This window comes from Geotrypetes seraphini, chromosome 6 (assembly GCF_902459505.1).
Source record: "Geotrypetes seraphini chromosome 6, aGeoSer1.1, whole genome shotgun sequence".
In the NCBI taxonomy this organism is placed as follows: domain Eukaryota; kingdom Metazoa; phylum Chordata; class Amphibia; order Gymnophiona; family Dermophiidae; genus Geotrypetes; species Geotrypetes seraphini.
Window position 1 is genome coordinate 2,266,294 of NC_047089.1, and position 22,650 is coordinate 2,288,943.

General features: G+C 41.2%; 1 protein-coding gene across 1 annotated transcript in view; it reads left to right on the plus strand.

Moving 5' to 3' along the window:
* The window catches only part of APBB1 (amyloid beta precursor protein binding family B member 1), a 200,930-nt gene that overhangs the window by 149,428 nt on the left and 28,852 nt on the right, over nt 1-22,650 (plus strand). Inside the window, exons 11-12 of the mRNA XM_033947847.1 lie at nt 19,256-19,339; nt 20,310-20,425. Of these exons, the coding sequence (XP_033803738.1) occupies nt 19,256-19,339; nt 20,310-20,425 (200 nt within the window). The remainder of the gene's footprint in view (nt 1-19,255; nt 19,340-20,309; nt 20,426-22,650) is intronic.

Genomic DNA, 22,650 nt, shown 5'->3' on the forward strand with positions numbered 1-22,650 from the left:
TCTCAGATAGAAAGAGCATTCCACAATGCTGGAACCAAAGGAGTGCCATGTTCTCGTGTCCTACACACTCGATCCTCCCCCTTCCTCTTCCTGTCTGATCTGTGAAAAAGAGTTCTGTGTTCCTTTCATCTGATCTCCTTTAAGTGTGTTATTTCTTATCCTGCTAGCCCAGTCCAGACAAGTGGGTTATACTCCCCCCAACCACCTGCTAGAAGCAGAAAGCATTAACACGTCTGTGATGACTTCTCCAGTAGACGGAATGGTGCAACCCTAGAACTTGCCAATATTTCTCTACTTCTAGCAGTTGGTGTGAATAAAAATTGCACAAAGATGTTTTAATTTTTACTATTAAAAAAAAGGCATATGGAATGTTTATGATTCAATATGAAACCTCATTTCCACTGGAATAGGGATGGTTTTCTGAACCATGGGACTTGCATTTGCTCCTGCGAGTCTGCGATCACTGTTTTCAGTACCTCTTCCTCATCTCTGCTTCTCCGTCAGTTATTTCTTTTGCAAGCAAGCCTGCAGGAGCAACTTTGATTTGCTCGGTCTTCTTTTTTGGTTTTCATGTAACTTTTACGTTTTTTCATGAGAATTTGTGATTCCTACTTGGCTCCAATAAGGAAGCGCTCCTGCTCGTGCTGCTCAGCCGAAGAAACTGGATTTATGCAGCTGGTAAGTAGTGGGGCAGGAGTTCGGAAAGCTTGCTCCTGTCTGCTGCACCTCCACCAGGGATCGACAGAAGTATGAGAATAGGGCAGGGATGAGGGACAGGGGGCAGAACCTGGGAGGTAGGGTGCAGAGTCTGACAGGGGAAGGAAGAAAGGGTGCTGGGTACAGGGCCTGACAGGGGAGGGAAGAAAGGAAGGGTGCTGGGTGCAGAGTCTGACAAGGGAGGGAATGAAGGGTGTTGGGTGCAGTGTCTGACAAGGGAGAGAGGGAAGGAAGTGTGCTGATGCAGAGCCTGACAGGGGGAAAGGGAGGGAAGAAAGGGTGCTGGGTGCAGAGTCTGACAAGGGAGGGAATGAAGGGTGTTGGGTGCAGTGTCTGACAAGGGAGAGAGGGAAGGAAGTGTGCTGGATGTAGAGCCTGACAGGGGGGAAGGGAGGGAAGAAAGGGTGCTGGGTGCAGTACCAGCAGGGGAGGGAGGGAAGGGGGCTGGGTGCAGAGCTTGGCAGGGAGGGAGCTGGGGTGCAGAGCCTGACAGCAGGGCACTTGAATATTAAGCCGCCCAACTTATATTTGAGTCAACCATTTTTTTTTCCTCCTTTTGGGGGGACTTATATTTGGATTGAAATATATTTGAAGTATATAAAGTACTTTTCAAGAATGGACCTTTTGCAGCTGCTGACTTTGGGTGATTAGTGCCCTGTGTCCAAATCGTTTCTTTCCTTAGCAAAGCAGCAGATGAATCCAGAGACTAGTGGGTATAGCTCACATCGACCAGCAGGTGGAGATAGAGACACTGATTAACAGTTGGCTTTAAAGCCTGGTGTTCTTCCTGTTGATTCAGTTTTGCTCGATCTCCCAGCAGGGGTGGAGCTATCTCTCTAGCTCCTGGATTCTCGGGTGCATTGGTGTTCGTGTCTACTCCTCTGTTGAGACTAGCTCTCTTCAGCAGGATAGGGGTGCCTGGCTAGGTGGTGCCGGCTTTGGGAGTTATACCTGGGCCCTCCCAGGTCCCTTCTCCACCCTCCCCTCCGGTTGATTGAGGGGTTTCCGTGGGCTCGCCGGTGGTGGTTTCTTCATTCCAGTTTACAAAAAAAACCCACTTCCTTACTTCCTGCTTGTGTTGAGCTGTGCCGTTTGAACGGCGTGCAGTACACTTACCAGCTTTATCCTTGCTGCATGTGGAGAGATCGGCGTGGGTGCTGGTGAATTGTTTCTGCTTTCTGCTTCATTTTTTTTTGTTGTTGTTCTGCGGAGTTCGTGCGCGAATGCCGGTTGGTTGAGGGCGGGGGCGGCGGCGGCTTCTCCATGTGCATTGTAAAAAAAAAAAAAAAAAAGTTTTTTTTGCCGGACCGGGTGATGGCGGCGGAGGCTAGTCTGCGGTGTTCACGCTGTGGGAAGCGCACAACACCGTCGGGTTTATGCTCAGGCGGGTGTTTAGATTCACCGGCTGAGGATTCTTTTTTACAGGCGTGTAACGTCGCCATTTCCCGGGTCCGGGAGGAGCGCGCAATATCCCCTGCCCTTGAGGTTGACTCGGTCGGGCTGCAGGGCTCTCCCGCGGCTGGGGGAAGTTTGGCAGCGATCGGGGGATCGGATGTGACAGCAGCAGCAGCAATGGCTCCGCTCTCAGGCACTGACCATGTTAGTTCCATGGCATTTGGACTGGGCTCGTTCACACCGGAGTTCATTATGCTCATGAACCGGGCTTTCATGTTACAGAGCGGTCAGCCGGCTCAGCCGGTTCCTGTGAGTTTTCCGGTCCTTCCGGGGCCTTCCACCTCGGGTTTTCACAGGGTTGCTGGTGCGACCGGGGATGAAATTTTTTCTCCGGTTAAATCACCAGTAATGAAGAAGCGCAGGCTTGCGTCAGCGAATGAGGGAGATCCTAGTATAGTTCCCCCTTCTTCTCTTCCTGAGTCTTTAGAGGAAGGAGAGGTTTTGGATTGGGAAGCGGAGGATCCCCCAGGTAGGGAAGTGGATGATCCTTCCGCTCTCCGCCTTTTTCATAGAGAAGAGCTCTCGTCCTTAATTTCCAAAGCTTTGCAGAGTTTAAACATCTCACAGGAAGACGCTAAGGCGTCGGGAAATCCCCTGATGGCGGGTACTCGTAGGCCAGCTAAGTCCTTTCCGGTGCATGAGGCCATGCAGGAGCTTATTTCGGCGCAGTGGGATACGCCGGAGGCCAGTTTAAGAGTGGCAAAGGCCATGCGGCTCTTGTATCCAGTTGACCCGACCGAACTTGAAAGGTTTAAATTGCCCAGGGTTGATGCTTTGGTGGCGGCAGTTACCAAAAGGACTACCTTGCCAGTGGATGGAGGTGTTACGCTGAGGGATGCCCAGGATAGGAAGATTGAATCTTCTCTGAAAATGTCTTTTGAAGTGGCTGCGATTACTTTACAGGCAGCGATTTGTAGCTCTTACGCAGCGCGAGCGTGTCTCCAGTGGTCTCAAGTGATGACGGATAATTTGGTAGAAGCCGGGGGTTCTGTCCCTTCGGAACTGGCTGATTTGGAGTCAGGTTTGGCTTATTTGGCAGATTACTTATATGATATTATTCACGCTTCTGCAAAGCAGATGTCGCTTTCGGTGGTTTCTCGCAGATCTTTATGGCTCCGTCATTGGGCAGCTGATGCGGCATCTAAGCTGCGGCTGGTGAAACTCCCTTTTAAAGGGGGTTTTTTGTTTGGAGAGGATTTAGATAGATTAGTGAAGGATTTTGGTGATACCAAAACTCAGCGGTTACCGGAAGATAGGCCTAGGCCCTCTTTGAAATCCTCGTCGTCCAGGCCACGTTTCAGGGATGTTAGGAGATACAGGTCTGGTAAACCTTTCTTTAGATCCGCTTCTGGTTCTTTCTCGTCTTCGAGACCTAGGTTTCAGCAGAAGAGTTCCTTTCGTACGACGAAGCCTCCTTCAGCTCAACCTGCCCATGCCCCAGCGAGTCGCACTCCCCAATGACGGGGTCTTGGCCCCCTCTGCCGGTCCCTTAGGGGGTCGGCTTTTGGCCTTTTTGGCGGAGTGGGCCAAGATTACGTCGGATCAATGGGTGTTGGGGATTATTCAAGACGGCTACAAGTTAGAGTTCGCCTCTCCCGTCGCCGATTCTTTCTTGGTGTCCCCGTGCTATGGAGCGGCCAAGGGAGACGCCGTCCGCTTAACTCTTCAGGTGCTTCTGGATCTGGGGGCGGTGGTGCCGGTGCTACCGGAAGAGGTGGGCCTCGGTATTTATTCCCTTTACTTCATTGTACCCAAAAAGGGGGAGTCGTTCAGGCCGGTGCTGGATCTCAAAGGGGTCAACAAGTTTCTCAGAGTTCGTCATTTCCGCATGGAGACGGTTCGCTCTGTTATTGCGGCAGTAAGGCCAGGAGAGTTTCTCACGTCCCTCGATCTCAAGGAGGCGTACCTCCATATTCCGATCTGGCCTCCGCATCAACGGTTTCTGCGGTTTGCGATCCTCGGCCAGCATTTTCAATTTCGGGCAATGCCCTTTGGCCTGGCAACGGCTCCCCGTACCTTTTCAAAAGTAATGGTAGTAGTGGCAGCTTTTCTGCGCAAGGAAGGGATTCGAGTACACCCTTACTTAGACGACTGGTTGATCCGGGCTTCTTCCAAACAGGAAAGTTTGTCGGTGACGCAAAGAGTAATCTCTCTCCTTCAGTCGTTGGGGTGGATAGTAAACTTTCCCAAGAGTTCTCTGTCCCCGTCCCAAACTTTGGTGCATCTGGGGGTCAGATTCGACACTTGTCTGGGGAAGGTGTTTCTACCCCGAGATCGGGGAGAGAAATTGCAGTCTCAGATTCGGTGTCTTCTCGGGGCACCCAGACCTCGAATTTGGGATTATGTACAAGTTCTGGGCTTGATGGTGGCGACTCTAGAGGTGGTTCCCTGGGCTCGGTTCCACATGAGGCCTTTACAGAAGTCGCTTCTTTCTCGTTGGTCCCCGGCATCTCTGGACTACAATCTGCGTCTCCCGTGGAGTCCTCTGGCGGCTCGCAGCATGCTCTGGTGGCTACGCGAGTTTCATCTTTTCCGGGGCATGCCGCTAGCGACGCCGGAATGGGTCGTGATTACGACGGATGCCAGTCTTCTGGGCTGGGGGGCTCAGTGCCTGCAAGCCTCAGTACAGGGGTTGTGGGCCGCGGAGGAGGCCCAGTGTTCAATCAATTTATTAGAGCTGAGAGCTATCAGGCGTGCGCTTCGGGCGTTTCAGTCCCTCATTCAGGACCGTCCGACCAGGGTCTTTTCGGACAGTGTCACGGCGGTGGCATATATAAATCGTCAGGGGGGTACCCGGAGTCCTCGGTTAGCCGAAGAAGCAATGCTGCTGTTTCGGTGGGCGGAGGTGCATGTTCCTCTGCTGTCAGCGGCTCACATTGCGGGTCACGAAAATGTTCAAGCAGACTTCCTCAGCAGAAATCTTCTCGATCCAGGTGAGTGGGAGCTGTCTCCTCGAGCGTTCGATCTGCTAGTCCTTCGGTGGGGGCTTCCAGCGATGGATCTCATGGCCTCGTCCCGCAATGCAAAGCTGCCTCGGTTCTTCAGCAGACGCAAGGAGAGGGGCTCGGAGGGGGTAGACGCATTAGCTCTCCCGTGGCCTCCGAATTCCCTTCTGTATGTATTTCCTCCCTGGCCGATGATAGGTCGAGTGTTGCATCGCATATCTCTCTTTCAGGGCAGGGTGATCCTGGTGGCTCCGGATTGGCCGCGTCGGCCATGGTATGCGGATCTAATTCAACTTTCAGCAGGCGAGCGGTTAACGTTCCAGGTGACTCAGGACTTACTGACGCAGGGTCCAATCGCTATCGAAAATCCGGCCCAATTTGGTCTTACGGCTTGGCTATTGAACGGTCGCGGCTGAGAAAGCGGGGCTATTCGGAACAATTAATTTCCACTCTGCTTCAAGCTAAAAAGCTTTCTAATTCTGCCTCCTATGCTAGAGTCTGGAAAATTTTTGAGTCATGGTGCGGAAGGCAGGGTATTGCGCCCTTTCAGGCTTCTCTATCAGCTATTCTGTCGTTTCTTCAGGAGGACGTATCTAAAGGGTTAGCCTATAACTCTCTGAAGGTTCAGGTGGCGGCCATTGCCTGTTATAGGGGCCGGGTGTCTCGCTCGACTCTCGCATCGCAGCCTAACGTGGTTCGATTCCTCAAGGGGGTTCACCATATCCGGCCGCCGGTGAAGCGTACATGTCCGGCATGGAATCTTAAACTTGTCCTGGGGAAATTGCAGGCAGCTCCATTTGAGCCGCTGGCTGCGGCGACGTTGAAAGATGTCACGTTGAAAACAGTATTTTTGGTAGCTTTGGCTTCGGCAAGACGGGTGTCGAAGCTGCAGGCGCTTTCTTGCAGGGAGCCTTTTTTGCGTATTTCGGATGCTGGAGTGTCTGTGCGGACAGTGCCGTCCTTCCTTCCTAAGGTGATTTCTTCGTTCCATATGAACCAGAGTTTATTCCTTCCGTCCTTTAGGAAAGAGGATTGGGGAAAACGATTCTCGTCTTTGCGTCTATTAGATGTTCGCCGAATGGTTCTTCATTATTTGGGGGTAACTAACAACTTTCGTCGCTCGGATCACCTGTTTGTGTTATTCGCGGGCAAGAACAAAGGGATGGCTGCGTCCAAGCTTCCATTGCTCGTTGGGTCAAAGAGACGATTGCGTCGGCTTATTTGTTGTCGGGGAAACAAGTACCGGAGCAACTTCGTGCTCATTCAACTCGAGCTCTGGCCACGTCTTGGGCAGAGTCCGGTGGTCTTGCGTTGGAGGAGATTTGCCGAGCGGCTACTTGGTCGTCTGGAAATACCTTTTCGAAACATTACCGTTTGGATGTGGCGGCCCGTGCGGAGGCTAGTTTTGGCGCTTCGGTGATTGCGGAGGCGGCATTGGCTTCCCACCCAGTTTGAATTGGCTTTGCTACATCCCACTAGTCTCTGGATTCATCTGCTGCTTTGCTAAGGAAGGTAAAATTATGTTCTTACCTGATAATTTTCTTTCCTTTATAAGCAGCAGATGAATCCAGAGCCCCACCCCAGTGGCCTTTCTGTCGGTATGTTAGTTTGCATATTTCAGTTGGGGTAATGTTGGTAATTGTATGGTTGCATTTCTAAATTACACATGTATTACTGGAATGAAGTTTTGAAGATGCTCATTCTCCTGTCTCGGGATGCTTGGGCAAAGGCATAACTGAATCAACAGGAAGAACACCAGGCTTTAAAGCCAACTGTTAATCAGTGTCTCTATCTCCACCTGCTGGTCGATGTGAGCTATACCCACTAGTCTCTGGATTCATCTGCTGCTTATAAAGGAAAGAAAATTATCAGGTAAGAACATAATTTTACCTTCAATTATGGCCCTTTACAGCCTAAGAAAAGCAAATTTGGCTATGGTCTGGATGACCTCATGGATTCGAGAATGAACTATTGCCCTAAGGCTTTGCCTGATAACAGACCCAGACCCTCTTTTGGTGCTGGTCATTCTAATTTTGTGGCTCACAGTGATCCTGACCGTTTGCAAGTGCCACGTCGCAGATTTCTTCACAGGGCCACGAATGACAGTATAATGGCTACAGGCATTCCCTGCTTTCTTCCTCCAGTTCTGCGTCCCCTGCTGAAGAGGCAAAATGTGCCAGGCCAAGAGATGCTCCTCTTCAGATAGGGGGCCGGTTCTTTCTGTTTTTCCCTTTAGATGCACATTACATCCAAGAAGTGAGTCTTGGATTTTCTTTGGTCAGGCTACAAGCCGGAAATTTCCTGGCCACTGCCAGATTGGACTCTCTTACAGGTCGCCTGGTCACCGCTCAAGATTCCAGCCATTGTTCAGCACTGGCAGGATAGTCAAGCTCTAGAGCTCGGGTTGCCCAAACTCTTTGGTTCAGGCGGATTCTCTACATACTTTCTCGTGCCCAGAAAGACTCAGAAGATTTTCAGTTCATAAATATGGCTCTGAAAGTTCCACATTTTCAAATGGAGACACTGGTTTGTTTGTTTTTTCCATTATTTTTTATTTTCAAATTTTACATAAAGTGTACATAATAATATAATATAATTGATAAATGCATAGTATCACTTTTATATCTAATACATTATATATTTAAATTTGATTTTCCCCCTCACCCTCCCCCCACCCTTTCATTACTTTAATATAAAATTTTTAATTTTCAAATTTTATAAAAATTATACAACATATTAGAATACAATTGATAAATATTCAATAACATTTTTATATATAATACAATATATTCTAAACAAATTTTGTCCCATTTCCCTCCCCCCATCCTTTTTTTACCTTTTATTCATATGTTACATTTTGTATAATATATTATAACTTATTATGTATAAATTATTTTCCTTACCCCCCTCTATGTGTGTCATAAAAAAAAATTCCTGAAAAGAAGAAAAAAAAAACAAACAAAATATTATATTATTTATTCATTATAGTATTTTGTCAATGGCCCCCATATTTTTTTAAATTTAGTATATGTCCCTCTTTGTATTGCTATTGTTCTTTCCATTTTAAAAATGTGACATATTGTATTCCACCAAAATGTATAATTTAGGTTGTTATAATTTTTCCAGTTATTAGTTATATGTTGAATGGCAACCCCTGTCATAATTAATAAAAGCTTATTATTTTCTGGTGAAATTTGACTTTTTTTTCTCATCAACATTCCAAATAAAATTGTATCATACGATATTGCAATATGATTTTCCATTAATTTGTTAATTTGTGGCCAAATTGAATTCCAAAAAGTTTTAATATAGGGACAATGATATAATAAATGATCTAATGTCCCTGGTTCTAGATTACAATGCCAGCATTTATTGGACTTAGAATTGTCTAATTTTTGTAAACGTGTTGGGGTCCAAAAAGCTCTATGTAGTAAAAAGAACCATGTTTGTCTCATAGATGCTGACACTGTACATCCCATTCTCCAAGACCAAATTAGTGGCCATTGAGATGCATTAATTTGATGTCCAATCTCAATGCTCCAAATGTCTCTTAGACCATTTTTTGGTTTTTTATTCAAATATTCAGATATTAATTTATACCACAATGCGGCTTGATGTCCTAGGAAGTCTGCTTTAAAGCATAAGAATTTTAAACTATATTGATTGTTCAATGTTTTCCATTCAGGGAACCCTATCTGAATGGCCTGCTTCAATTGCAACCATTTAAAACTTTGTGTTTTATTAAGACCAAATCTTTGTTGCAATTGTGAAAAATCAAGCAGTTTACCTTCTGAAATAACATCGTCTAAAGATCTAATGCCTGCAATAATCCAGTTCTTCCAAAGGATTTGAGTTCCGCCAATTTTGATCTTGGAGTTTATCCATATAGATTGATTAGTTGATTTGTATATTGGGATAGGTGTTAATTTATCAATAAATCTTAACGTTTTCCAAGTATCCATTATTATTTTATTTTCTCTGTATCTTCTAGGTATATTAATACTTGGAAGGTGAACTAAATTTAGGGGAAACATAAGGCGCCATTCTAAATACAACCAATCTGGTGCATTATCTATAAGTTCTGGGAGGATCCAATACATACCCTGACGTAAAATATAGGCTTGATGGTACCTATAGAAATTTGGAAAATTTACCCCTCCCTCCTTAATTGATTTTTGTAAAGTTACTAAAGCTATTCTAGGTGTTTTACCAAGCCAAAGAAATTTTGTTAAAATACTATTAAGTTTTTTATAAAAGGACCCCTGAAAATAAATAGGTATCATACTCATTTGATAGCAAACCACAGGCGATATCATCATTTTAATAGTTTGAACTCTTCCCCACCAAGAAATATGTAATGGGTTCCATTGTTCACATAACTCCGTAACTTTTTTTAATACATATTTTTCATTTTCTTTTACAGTATCTTCAATTGTATTTTTAACTTGAATGCCAAGATATTTAAATCCTTCTTCTTTCCATATGAATGGAAAAGTATCAAATAATCCTTTTACACAATGAACATTCAAGGGTATAATTTCAGATTTATTCCAATTAATTTTATAACCTGAAAATTTACCAAACTTATCAATTAATTCCAATAGAGAAGATAAGGTTGACTCTGGATTTCTCAAATAAAGCAAAATATCATCAGCATAAGCCGAAATTTTATATTCCATATCTGAATATGGAATACCTTGTATCTCCTTCGTTTGCTGTATTGCTAACAATAAGGGTTCTAATACAACATCAAACAACAAAGGAGACAAAGGACAGCCTTGTCTAACTCCCCTTTGTAATTGAAAACCATCAGATATCTTATTATTAATATTTAGTCTTGCAATTGGGAAGCTATACAATGTTTTTACCATTTGTATAAATCCAGAACCTATATCAAACCATTCTAAAGCTTGATACATAAAATTCCATTCTACCCTATCAAATGCTTTTTCAGCATCTAATGAAAGTGTAAAAGCCGGTTCATTCAATTTTTTTGATAAGTTTAGCATGTGAAATAATAGTCTAGAGTTATTAGAGGAATGTCTTTTAGCAACGAAACCTGTTTGATGCATATCTATAATATGTGGGAGAGCTTTGGCTAATCTTAAAGCCAAAATTTTCGCCAAAAGTTTATTATCAACATTTATCAAAGATATAGGCCTGTAGTTTGAAACCAAAGTAGGATCTTTATTTGGCTTAGGCAAAACAATTATTATTGATTCAGCCATAGTACCTTTAATATTACCTTTTATAAGTTGTGTCTGATATAAATTTAATAAATGTGGGGAAAGGATATTTTGAAATGTTTTATAAAATTCTACTGTATAACCATCACCACCTGGAGCGGATCCAACTCTAAGAGATTTCAATGCTGTTTCTAATTCTTTTAATGATATAGGTTCATCTAAACTCCGTTTTATATGATCAGGAACCTTAGGTCCATTAATTAAATCTAAAAAATTTTTCCCGTCTTTTTGTCTCTCCAAATAAGGCTCGGACGAATATAGGTCCTTATAAAATTTTAAAAATTGTTTTAATATTATATTTGTTTGATTTGTTATTATACCATTCTCATCTTTTATTCCATTAATATTAGTTTTTCTTTTTTTTGCTTTAAGATAATTTGCTAATAGTCTCCCCGCCTTATTAGAGCTTCCATAATACATTGTTTGCTTGGAAAACAAATCTCTTCTTATCATTTTTGAAGTTAATTCATTATATTTACCTTTAGCTTTCAATAGAGCTTGCAAAACATTATATTCCCATTTACTTACCAATTTAGCTTCTAAAATTTTTATTTCTTTTTCTAATTCTATATATTGCATTTTAATCTGTTTCCTACTAAAAGCTGAATATGATATAATATTTCCCCTCATAGTTGCTTTAAATGCATCCCATACATTCTCTATAGATGTATCCTCTACTAAATTTATTTGAAAGAATTCGTTAATTTGTGTTTTAAAATTTTCCAAAAATTTGTCATCCACAAGCAATGCATTATCAAATCTCCAAAGAGGTCTACCATTCTCTAATTGATCTAATTGTAATTCTATCCATACTCCCGCATGATCCGAAATAATAATAGGATCTATGGAAGCTCCAATCACTTGTTGCACTTTATTTGTTGAAACAAAAATATAATCTATTCTTGAAAATGATTTATGAACCTGTGAACAAAATGAAAATTCCTGATCATTAAAATGAAGAATACGCCATATATCTTGCAAATCACATGATTGAACCAAATTATCTAGACCTAAAGATTTAATACTTTTACCTGGTTTTTTATCCAATAATGGATCCATTACAGCATTAAAATCTCCAGCTACCACTAAATTAGAGGCAGTCAGTGGTAATAACATATTCTGTATTTTTTTAAAAAATTCTGATTGATTCGAATTAGGGGCATATATATTGAACAACGTCAGGGTATCTTTTCCCATACTTATATCAATATGTATCCATCTTCCATGTGGATCTGAATTTTTTACCTTAATCTTGGCCATACATTTTTTATTTATAAGAATTGCAACCCCTGCTTTTTTACCCACTGCTGGAGCAAAAAAACATTCCTTTACCCACCCACCTGATAATTTCTGTGATTCCTTCATATTAAGATGGGTCTCCTGCAGACAGTAAATATCCGCATTTTGCTGTTTTAGAAATGTTAATACTTTTTTCCTCTTGATTACGTGATTCAGGCCATTGACATTAATAGAATATATTTTAAAAGACATTATACATTTTAATATTTTTCATTATAATTTTTTTCCTCTCTTCCTCTATTTCTAAAATCCAAAAAATGTTTTTCACGACACACATATTTACCCCTAAAATATATATTCCCTTTTTTATTTTTTCCTTAAACTTTTCAGTAAATATTATCTTTTTCCCTCCCTTACCCACCCAATATAATGGCTGCTTAAGGACACACATTGGAATTGCAATACAAACATTCTCCTCCCCACTAGGCAATTATTATTCATTAAAATTCTCCCTTTATCTATTTATATTAACCATTAATATCTTTAGTCATATTTTCATATCATTTCATTAACATATATTTATCCATTTAACAGTATTTATTTATATATTTCTTGGTATTGTTATTTACATCATTAAGTTTTCATCTTAAATCATATATTTAGTATGTTATTAATGCTTTTTCCATATATTGCTCTTTCTTTCTTATACATCTTGAATTTATATTAAAATATCATAGGTTCTGGTTTAGAAAGAAAAGCTTTCAGTTTTTCAGGATCTTCGAAATATATGGATTTATCACCAGATGACACTCTCATTTTCGCTGGATAATATAGACCGTATTTAAAACCTTTTTCTTTTAGTTGAGGTCTCATATCTAGTAGTCGTTTTCTTTTATTTGCTGTGTTTTTGGCAAAGTCCGGTAGGAACCATATTCTAGATCCTTTATAATTAAGATTTTTGTCTTTCTTTGCAGCGTTTAAAATTTCCAAAGTTTGTTGGTATCTAAGCATTTTGAAAATTATTGGTCTTGGTCTGCTTTTGTTTTCCGTATTTTTAATTGGGATCCTATGCGCCCTTTCTATTTCTAGAGGTTGTTTCAGATCCATTTGTATTATTTTTGGAATTAGATTTTCTAGAAAAAGTATAACATTTTTCCCCTCCAAGTTTTCTTGAATTCCAAAAAGTTTAATGTTTTTCCTTCTTCCTCTATTCTCATAGTCTTCCAGTTGATCTTTTAATTTGTTTAATTCCATACTATCATTTTTGCATCTATTTGTTTCGATTTCTAAGACCTCCATTTTTGATTCTAGTTCAGTTGTTCTTTTGTTGTTACTTTCCATTTGTCTGTGAATGTTTATTATTTCTTCTTTCATTTCAGACATATTTGTTATTGTTTCTTTAAGCATTTGCTTTATTTGTCTTAGTTCTTCCATAACTTCAGCTTTACTTAGTATGTCGGGTTCCTCTGCTGGAAGTGGGATCTTGCTTGGTGTTATTTGATCTTGTTTTTGTCTTTTCGCTGATGTTCCAACCTCATTTTTGCTTTGTCTGGTACTTGCCATAATGTTAATTTTTTTTTTTTTTTTTTTTTTTTCTTTCTTTTCTTTGTAATTTCAGGAGATTATTTAATTTCTTTTGGTCAGAATTCACAATAATCTGTATTGTTTCAGTTTTTACACAATTATAATTTTTACAGTACTAATTTTAGTACCGCTTTGAAACTTTCCTCTTTTTGGTCAATTTTTCCCCAGCTTGACTTCACTATCTTCCTATATCAGTCAGAGAAAAGCTGTTAAAAATTATTTTCTTCTCAGTCTTTTTTTCAGTGTCAGCAGTTTCTTGTTTGTAATATATCTCAATATCTATCTATTATTGAAGAAAAATAAACAAATAGATAGGTTTCAGGCAGAAGTTCAGTTAGTTATTCTGTGTTCCATTTCTTCATTAAGCTGAAAATGGCCGCTTCAAACTGCCACACTTAAGAATTCTATTGACAACATCCACATTAAGAGTATAATCTTTCTTATACCTCTTTTTTTTTTAGTTAGTATTTTTACTTTTAAATAAGTCTTCTAGTAATTATAGCTTTAACAGTATTAATTTTAAAACTGTATTGAAACTTTTTCCTTCCGTTTGCCAATTCAATATATCAGCCTTTCCTCACAGTCATTTCACATTAGCTTAAAGACAATTTGGTAGAATCAGCAATTTTTCTTTAGTTAGCTACTATTCTTTTCAATATCAGCATATCTTCTTTATTGCCTCACCATTTCAGCTCTTCGATGTCTTGCCGTTTCAGCAGTGAAATAAAATCTGCAGTTTTGAGTCTTTTCACAGTTTTAAAAGAGGGTAGATTCAAACTGCCAGCTCTCTCTCTCTCTCTCCAATTCCTTTCGCTGTCAGTCACTCACCATATTATTTAAACTTTTTCCCTCTGTCATTTATTTGTCTCCGATGGTGCACCGATCCGTCGCTTATCTTCAATATCACGCCGTTTCAATGTTTAGAAAAAAATCGGCAATCCTCCTGCAGCTCCTCTCACAAGCCCAATCGCAGCTGTGATAGAGGAGAGCGAAATTTACTCAAGTAATCTGTTATTTCAATTAACTTTGAGTTATCTTTTTTTTTTAAGACTCACTTTTCTAAAGCCGGTATTCCTCTCTTTCGGCTTTTCATTCACAGGCTGCTTCAGCGCTGCATTTCAAGTCTCACAATATCGTTATAGAAAAAAAAAACGGTACTTTGCTTTCTCAGCTCCCAGTTACCTCAGGCTTCGTTTTTAACTTCAGCTAAAGAGGTCATCTCATTTATACTATGTTCTTCTTCTTTGTCGATTATTTCTTTGATGAAATTATCCAAAAGGAAAAATATTTTTTTATATTTTGTGCCTAGATGGTGAGGAGCTTTGCGACTACACTTCCATTCGTGTCTCGCGCTAAGCCACGCCCCTGGAGACACTGGTTTTAGTTATTGCAGTAGTAGAGTTTCTTGCCTTTCTGGTTCTCAAGGAAGCATATTTGCAATTTACTTTATTCCGACCAACCACAACTTTTTGCGGTTTCATGTTCTGGAACAGTATTACCAACACTTGACTCTGCTTTTTCGGCTGGCAATAGCCTCCCGGACCTACACAATGTGGTGGTGGTTATGGCGAGTTACATGCAAAAAAAAAAAAAAAAAAAAAAGGAAGCCATCTGATGATCATGCAGTTACTGGAATACCTCTTCTACTCGTCTGAGGGCTGCATCTATCTACCAGTAGCCTGCTGGCAGAACCTTATGTGCACAGGCTTCTCCACTTCTAGAGCGGCTGACTATCGGGATTTCTGGGATCCGTGGTTCCTTGGGCGAGGGCGCACAGGTGTCCTCTTCTGCATGCTTTTCTCTCTCGCTGGACTTGGCACAGGGATGACTTGCAAGCCTATCTACCTTGGACTCTGGAGGCCGAGCAAGCATGGACTGGTGGCTTCTCCTGCAATCGCTCCACGGGTGCGTACCGCTACATATCTCCTTCTGGATCATGGTGCTGTCCAATGTCAGCCTTTGTGGCTGAGGAGCCCAATGCAATTGCTCTCCTGTTCAGGGGAGTTGGACGCCCTCAGTGGAAGTGGTCCCTCAACCAATCAGAGCTCAGAGTCATTCGGCTAGCTCGGATGAGATTGCAGAAGACTCTGGAGGGCCAAATGGTTAAGGTCTTCTCTGGCTATGTGATGACAGTAGCCTATGTCAATCACCAGGAAGGGTCCAAGAGCACTCCTCTGGCTCAGAAAGCCCGCATTTTTTTTCCTTGGGCAGAGCACTGCTGGCAACTCATGTGGCAGGAATAGACAATGTTCAGGCTGACTTTGTCAGGAGATAGACTCTGGATTCCAGAGGCATTCCAAGCGATAGTGGGGTGCTGGGGATGGCCTCCTTTAACCTTATGGCCACGGCAAGAAACAAGAAAGTGGATCGCTTCTTTATTTGAAGATCTGAGCCCAGCTGCGCAGGACTTGACGCTATGGTACAGCTGTGGCCTCAGGAGATTTTCCTGTATATTTTTCATCCTGGGCCGATGATTGACCAGATCATTCAGAGGTTCGCGGCTCATCCGGGCTGCATCATTCTGGTAGCTCCAGATTGGCCTTGCAGACCCTGGTGCACAGATCTGATGCGTCTGCACCTCTCTGGACCTCTTCTCGTAGGGTCCAGTCTCCATTGAAGATCTGGGCTACTTTGCTCTTACGGCATGGCTATTGTGACCACAGTCTTGGAGCATAAAGGATATTCTGCCCCGGTTGTTGATACACTTCTGAAGTCTAAGAAGTCATCAATGGTGCCTACTTACACTAAGGTTTGGAAAGCCTTCAGCATTGGACCATATGCCCAGGACCAGGTGGACCCTTATTCAGCTCTGATCTTGCTAATTTTCACCTTTCTTCAGGTTGGGTCAGATAAAGTCCTTACTTCTCTTAGGGTCCAAGTGGCTGGGCTGTCCTGTTTTAGATCCTGGGAGTGTCGGTCTTCCTTGGCATTTCATCCTGATGTCGCTGGATTCTTGAAGGGGGCTATATGTGTCCGACTGCATGTTAAGCATCCTTTCCCTTCCTGGGACCTTAACTTGGTGTGGTCTAGATTTCTCAAGGCTCCTTTTGGGCCTCTTCGAGATATTTTTCTCTTGGACTTTGAGATGTTTTTCTCTTGGGCCAGACTGTTTTTCTGGTCGCTATTACTTAGGTGCTTCTTGTGTCGACATTGAAGGCTTTTTCTTTGCAGGGAACATTTCCTCTGTATTTCAGAGGTGGGAATTTTCCCTTTCGGGCGGTTCCTTCAAGTTTCAAGTTTATTAAAAATTTGATATCCTGCTTATCGAATTTCTAAGTGGTGTACAAAGGTAAAAATGGATAAAATTTGGGTAGTACATACTAATCTCATTAACAGACATACATTATCATACAATAAGGTAGGGGGTTGAAATACAATAATAGGATAGTAGATGGTAAATACAATAGGAAGGGAGAGATTTCATTTGTTTAGTTAGAAGTACGGTAATTTAGGGGGTTATAAATCGAATGCATGTAGCGCAGTGGTTAAAGCTACAACCTCAGCACCCTGGAGTTGTGGGTTCAAACCAATGCTGCTCCTTGTGACCCTGGGCAAGTCACTTAATCGTCCACTGCCCCAGGTACATTAGATAGATTGTGAGCCCACCAGGACAGACGGAAAAATGCTTCAGTACCTGAATAAACTCTTGTAAACCGTTTTGAGCTCTCCTGGGAGAACGGTATACAAAATTGAATAAATAAATAAAGTTTTTAAATTCGATTTGAATCGATCAGTGAAAATTCTTCCTGCAGATGTGAGGGCATAGAATTCCATACTTGGGGGGCAGTTACGGAGAAGATAGATGTTCGGGTAGTATCGTATATAATTTGGCGTAGTGAAGGAATAACTATAAGGTGTTGATTATTTAATTGGAGTGTTCTAGATAGGTTATAAGGCATGAGCAGTCTATCGATTAATTCTAGATAGTGAAAAATTCTGGATTTGAATGTTAAAAGTAAAATCTTACAAGTTATTCTATGGGAAACTGGTAACCAATGTGTGTTGATCAAAAATGGTGTCACATGGTCAAATTTTTTGACCTTAGCTAGAAGTTTAACCGTAGTATTTTGGATTATTTGTAGTCCGAGTTCTTTTTGGGTTATTCCCTTATATAACGCATTGCAATAATCTAGTCTAGAGATGACTAGTGAGTTTATTAGGGTATTTAAAGAAGACATTGCCAAAATGTTTGTAAGGGAACGAATCATGCGTAATCTGTGAAGGTAGTTTCAGTTTTTCATGTCAATCAGGAAGTGTGTTTGCCTGTCTTTCAACGGACAGATTTTAAGACATAGGACCGCATGTTGAAGAAACTGGATGAATGCAGAGTTTTTCTACTTTCTCAGGTTACCCACGAGTTTCGTCTCTGACCATTTATTTGTGCTGCCTCATTCAGTTAAGCAGGGTGCTCCCGCTTCCAAGGTCACAATTTTCAGATGGATCCCATAGGGCCAATTCGTCAGCCTACATTCTTTCTCAGAAGCAGTCTCCTGTTTCTGTCAAGGCGCATTCTATCAGGCATTCTTTGTGTGCCGAAGCTAGATCTGTCCCTCCTTAGGAGATTTGCAGAGCAGTGACGTGGTCTTCTCTTCACACTTTTGCCAAGTTCTACAGAGTAGACGTGGCGGCAAGACAAGACTCCACATTTGGATCCTTGGTCTTAAGGGTTGGTGCAGCAAGCCCACTCTGGTTTTTGGGGGGACTGCTTTTATATGTCCCTACTGTCTAAACTCCTGCCCAGTCCTTCCTGAGCCTGTCTGCTGTTTTAGTCTGTTTCATGCTTCTCTAAGTTGACTCTTGGACGCCTGTCTGCCATTGTAGGCTGGGAAGAATTTGTTTATATGTTTCAAGTTATTGAGGAGTAGTTTCTGAGCTCCTTTGAAGCCTGTGTTAGCGGTTTATAGTAATATTTAGGTACTTTTTGAGCAGAACAGTTTGTTAACCCCTGTTGCTACAGGTGCCTCTACTTCACGTGTGTGGGGTGGCTCTATGTGCTTGGGTACTAACTGAAGGTGGAGCTAGAGAGCCCAGTGAAGTACAACAGAGGCAGAGTGAAAAATCTGAAGTGGATTCCTTATGCAGCAGTACGCGGCTATAGGGAAATAACCCATACTGTCTAGAACAGGGCTGTCAAAGTCCCTCCTCGAGGGCTGTAATCCAGTCGGGTTTTCAGGATTTCCCCAATGAATATGCATTGAAAGCAGTGCATGCACATAGATCTCATGCATATTCATTGGGGAAATCCTGAAAACCCGACTGGATTCCGGCCCTCGAGGACCGACTTTGACACCTGTGGTCTAGAATGTCTTACCTATTGCACTGGAAAAGAACTTACCAGTGTAAGTACATATATTTCTCTCTCCGAATCCGCGGTTTCAGCATCTGCGGAATCGGTTATTCGTGATTTTATTTTATTTTTTTTTTTTGGGGGGGGGGGAGACCGAGTTTAATTTTTTGGGGCTATTTTAAAGCCTTACCTGGTGGTCTAGTGGGTTTTCGGGGCAGGAGCGATCTTCCTACGCTCCTGCCACTTGCAGATCACTTATAGGAAATGGCTGCCATGAGCTTCCGTAGTCTCTCGAGACTATGACGGGTACTCCCCGCAGCCATTTCTTATGAGTGATCTGCACGGGGCAAGAGCATAGGAAGATCGCTCTTGCCCCGAAAGCCCACTAGACCACCAGGTAAGGTCTGGGATGGTTTGTTTGAGTGAGAGTTTGTATTTAAAGCACAGGAGGGAGGCGGGGGTGGGTCAGAGCCGGCCGAGAAGTTATTCGTGGTTTTTCACACTTCGTGGTCTGGCTCTTCACCTAACCCCCGTGGATACGGAGGGAGAAGTGTTCTTGCCCCTTAGAACTCACAAGTTGCTCTTAATACTGAGGAAGTTGAAGTCACTTGACTGAGGTCACATGGAGCATCTGTGAGAGAAGCAGGACTTGAACCCTGGCTTCCCTAGATCTCAGCCTGCTGTTAAGAGCATATGTTTTTTTGCTGCTGTTGTACAGGTTGTTATTTTTATTCTCATTTTGAATCTTAATCTGCACATAAAATCTCCCTTTTTCTCCTCAGTTGAGTTCCCAGCTCCAAAGAACGAGTCTTTCCAGCGGTTTCAAGTGTTTTATTTGGGAAATGTCCCTGTCAACAAACCTATAGGTATGATCAAGGATATCTTACAAACCTATATACGCAAGTATCATGATATGAGTTATATGTGATTGGTCACATGCACCAGTCTTCTGGTTTTCATTGTGGTGCTTTGAAACATATAGTGGCCTTTGTTATGGTTGCTCCAAGTGGAATTGATGATGGTGAAGACACGTAGAGGTCTGTGTGATGGCCACATATAGTATGGTCTATGTCGCTGTTTCTCAAGTCAGTCCTGGAGTACCCCCTTGCTAGTCAGGTTTTCAGGATATCCACAATGAATATGCATGGAAAAGATTTGCATACAATGGAGGCAATGTATGCAAACAATCTCATGCTTATTTATTGTGGATCCTGTAAACCTGACTAGCAAGGGGGTACTCCAGGACTGACTTGAGAAACACTGGTCTATATTAGGAGCGAGTCTGTGAGACCAAAGGAAGAATGCATAGAAAATGTCATTAACCAGGGTTTGGGTGATTTTTAAACATTGTATTTTCAAATAATTTCTATATAGGCATTCCAGCACTTTGTTGTCTTTGTTTGTAGTTAAATTCATAGTTAATTATATCACAGAAGACCCGGAAAGCTCTGTGCATTTCCAGTTCTGATACTGTGTAATCTTGCGACCCGCTGACATTCATGTGGCCCAGCCCTGCTCTATGTGATGGCCTTGTAGTTCCATTGATGTCTTCTATCATGCCAATACCTTTCAGTTCTAGGCGGTTTAAAACAAGAAATTAGCCTGAGCATTCCCAGGGAGATTACAAGGTTGATAGCTATAGTCGGGAGCTGGGAAGGGTCGATACGGTTTGGTTAGATCATGGGCAGGGGAGTTAGGTGAAGAGGTAGGTTTTTATGGTTAAAGATACGTGGGGATTCATGAAGTAAAACGGTTAGAAACCAGGCTCTGTGCAGTTCATGCAACCAAAGATGTTTGTACTTTGCTCTCTGATTGCTGTATCGTTGGATTTTTCAGGGATGGATACAATTAATACAGTTTTAGACACAGTGCTGACCTCAAGCAACAGATTGGATTGGATCCCAGTACACGTTGATGTGGCATCTGCTACGCTTACCATTTTGCGAGAACAGGTAAAGCTGCACTTGAGAGCCGACCTGATTATTAAATGTTTAATTTTAATGTAATTAATTTTCAGTGGTAGTTCAGAGACAGTCAGATACAGTAGATATTGCTCAGTGGAAGGGAAAATGAATTGTCAGATATCACAAGGTCCACCCACATTTCAGGCAGGACATTCTCATGTCTGGTTTGTTTTCTTTCTCTGGGCACTATGAGGTATTTTTAGACTTGTATGATGTACAGCCAACTGGTATAAAAGCAGCCACTGTGTGCTCGTAATACTGATACAAGCCCTGTATGAGGAAGACTGTTTTCAAAAGCATTTGTACAGGTCAAAGTAACTTTTATATTCTTTGAAAACCTTGAAAGTGAGGTGAAGCTCTTTCAGCTGAGCTTTTTCTGGAAGGCCATTCTGAACTGCACAAATGTTTTGCTGCATCTGCCACTGTGCAAACCACCTCAGCCAGAGAAATCTTTAGTCATTTACAGAGGTATGATGACCTGACTGAAAACTGCCACTTCTCAAATGTGGTTAAAAATATGTGCAAGTTCCATAGAACATATACCGTGTTCTCCCCAGAAATTGTTTCCAGCCGGGTGGCATGAAAAAGTAGCCAGGTGGGGCGGGACAGGGAAATTTGGTGATTAGAATAGGGTCATTAAATCCAGTGGCGTACCTAGTATATATGACAGCCAGTACTGATCATTTTTTAACAACCCCCTCCTCTATATAAAAAAGTTATTTTTAGCCACACAAGGGTGCACCTAGGGAAAGGCAGCGTTTTAAACACTGCAGTGAGCACTAGAAAACCAACACACACATTGTAAAACTAAACAAACCAGATCCTGCACAGTCGATGCTAATAGAAAACCATGTCTTTTTCATACACACAGAACACAGAAACACACTCTCGCCAATATGGAATAACCACAAACTAAAAATAGAAATATGTAGACAAAAGTTAAACTAATGCAACACCAGAGAAACAGTGACATATGTCCCCTAATACTGTGCAAAATATAAAGACAATAGATGCAAATTTGAAAAAACTGATACATAACAATCACCACTTTCAAAATTAACAAATAATTCAATCCATACTCCCGCATGATCCGAAATAATAATAGGATCTATGGAAGCTTTAATCACCTGTTGCACCTTATTTGTTGAAACAAAAATATAATCTATTCTTGAAAATGATTTATGAACCTGTGAACAAAATGAAAATTCCTGATCATTAAAATGAAGAATACGCCATATATCCTTCAAATCACATGATTGAGCCAAATTATCTAAACCTAAAGATTTTATGCTTTTACCTGGTTTTTTATCCAATAATGGATCCATTACAGCATTAAAATCTCCAGCCACCACTAAATTAGAAGCAGCCAGTGGTAACAACATACTCTGTAACTTTTTAAAAAATTCTGATTGATTCGAATTAGGGGCATATATATTAAACAACGTCAGGGCATTATTTCCCATACTTATATCAATATGTATCCATCTTCCATGTGGATCTGAATTTATTACCTTAAAATTGGCCATACATTTTTTATTTATAAGAATTGCTACCCCTGCTTTTTTACCTGCTGCTGGAGCAAAAAAACATTCTTTTACCCACCCATCCTTTAGTTTTTTTTGATTCCTTTATGTTCAGATGAGTCTCCTGCAAACAATAAACATCCGCGTTTTGCTTTTTTAAAATTAAATTTCACCAGTAAATAACAAGCTTTTATTAATCATGACAGGGGTTGCCATTCAACATATAACCAACAATTGGAAGAATTATAATAACCTAAATTATACATTTTGGTGGAATACAATATGTCATATATTCAAAATGGAAAGAGCAATAGCAATACAAAGAGGGACATATACTAAATTTATAAAAATATGGGGGCCATTGACAAAATATTGCAATGAATAAATAGTTGGATTTTTCTTCTTCTTTTCTTCTTTTCAATATCTTCTTTGTGACACACATAGAGGGGGGGTAGTGAAAATAATTTTTACATAATATGATATAATATAATATACAATATGTAATGTATGATTGAAAAGTAATAGAAGGGTGGGGGGAGGGAGAGGGGATAAAAATATATTTAGAATATGATGTATTAGATATAAAAGTGATATTGTGTATTCATCAATTGTATTTTAATATTTTGTACACTTTATGTAAAACTTGAAAATAAAAAATAATAACATAAACAAAATTAACAAATAAAAACA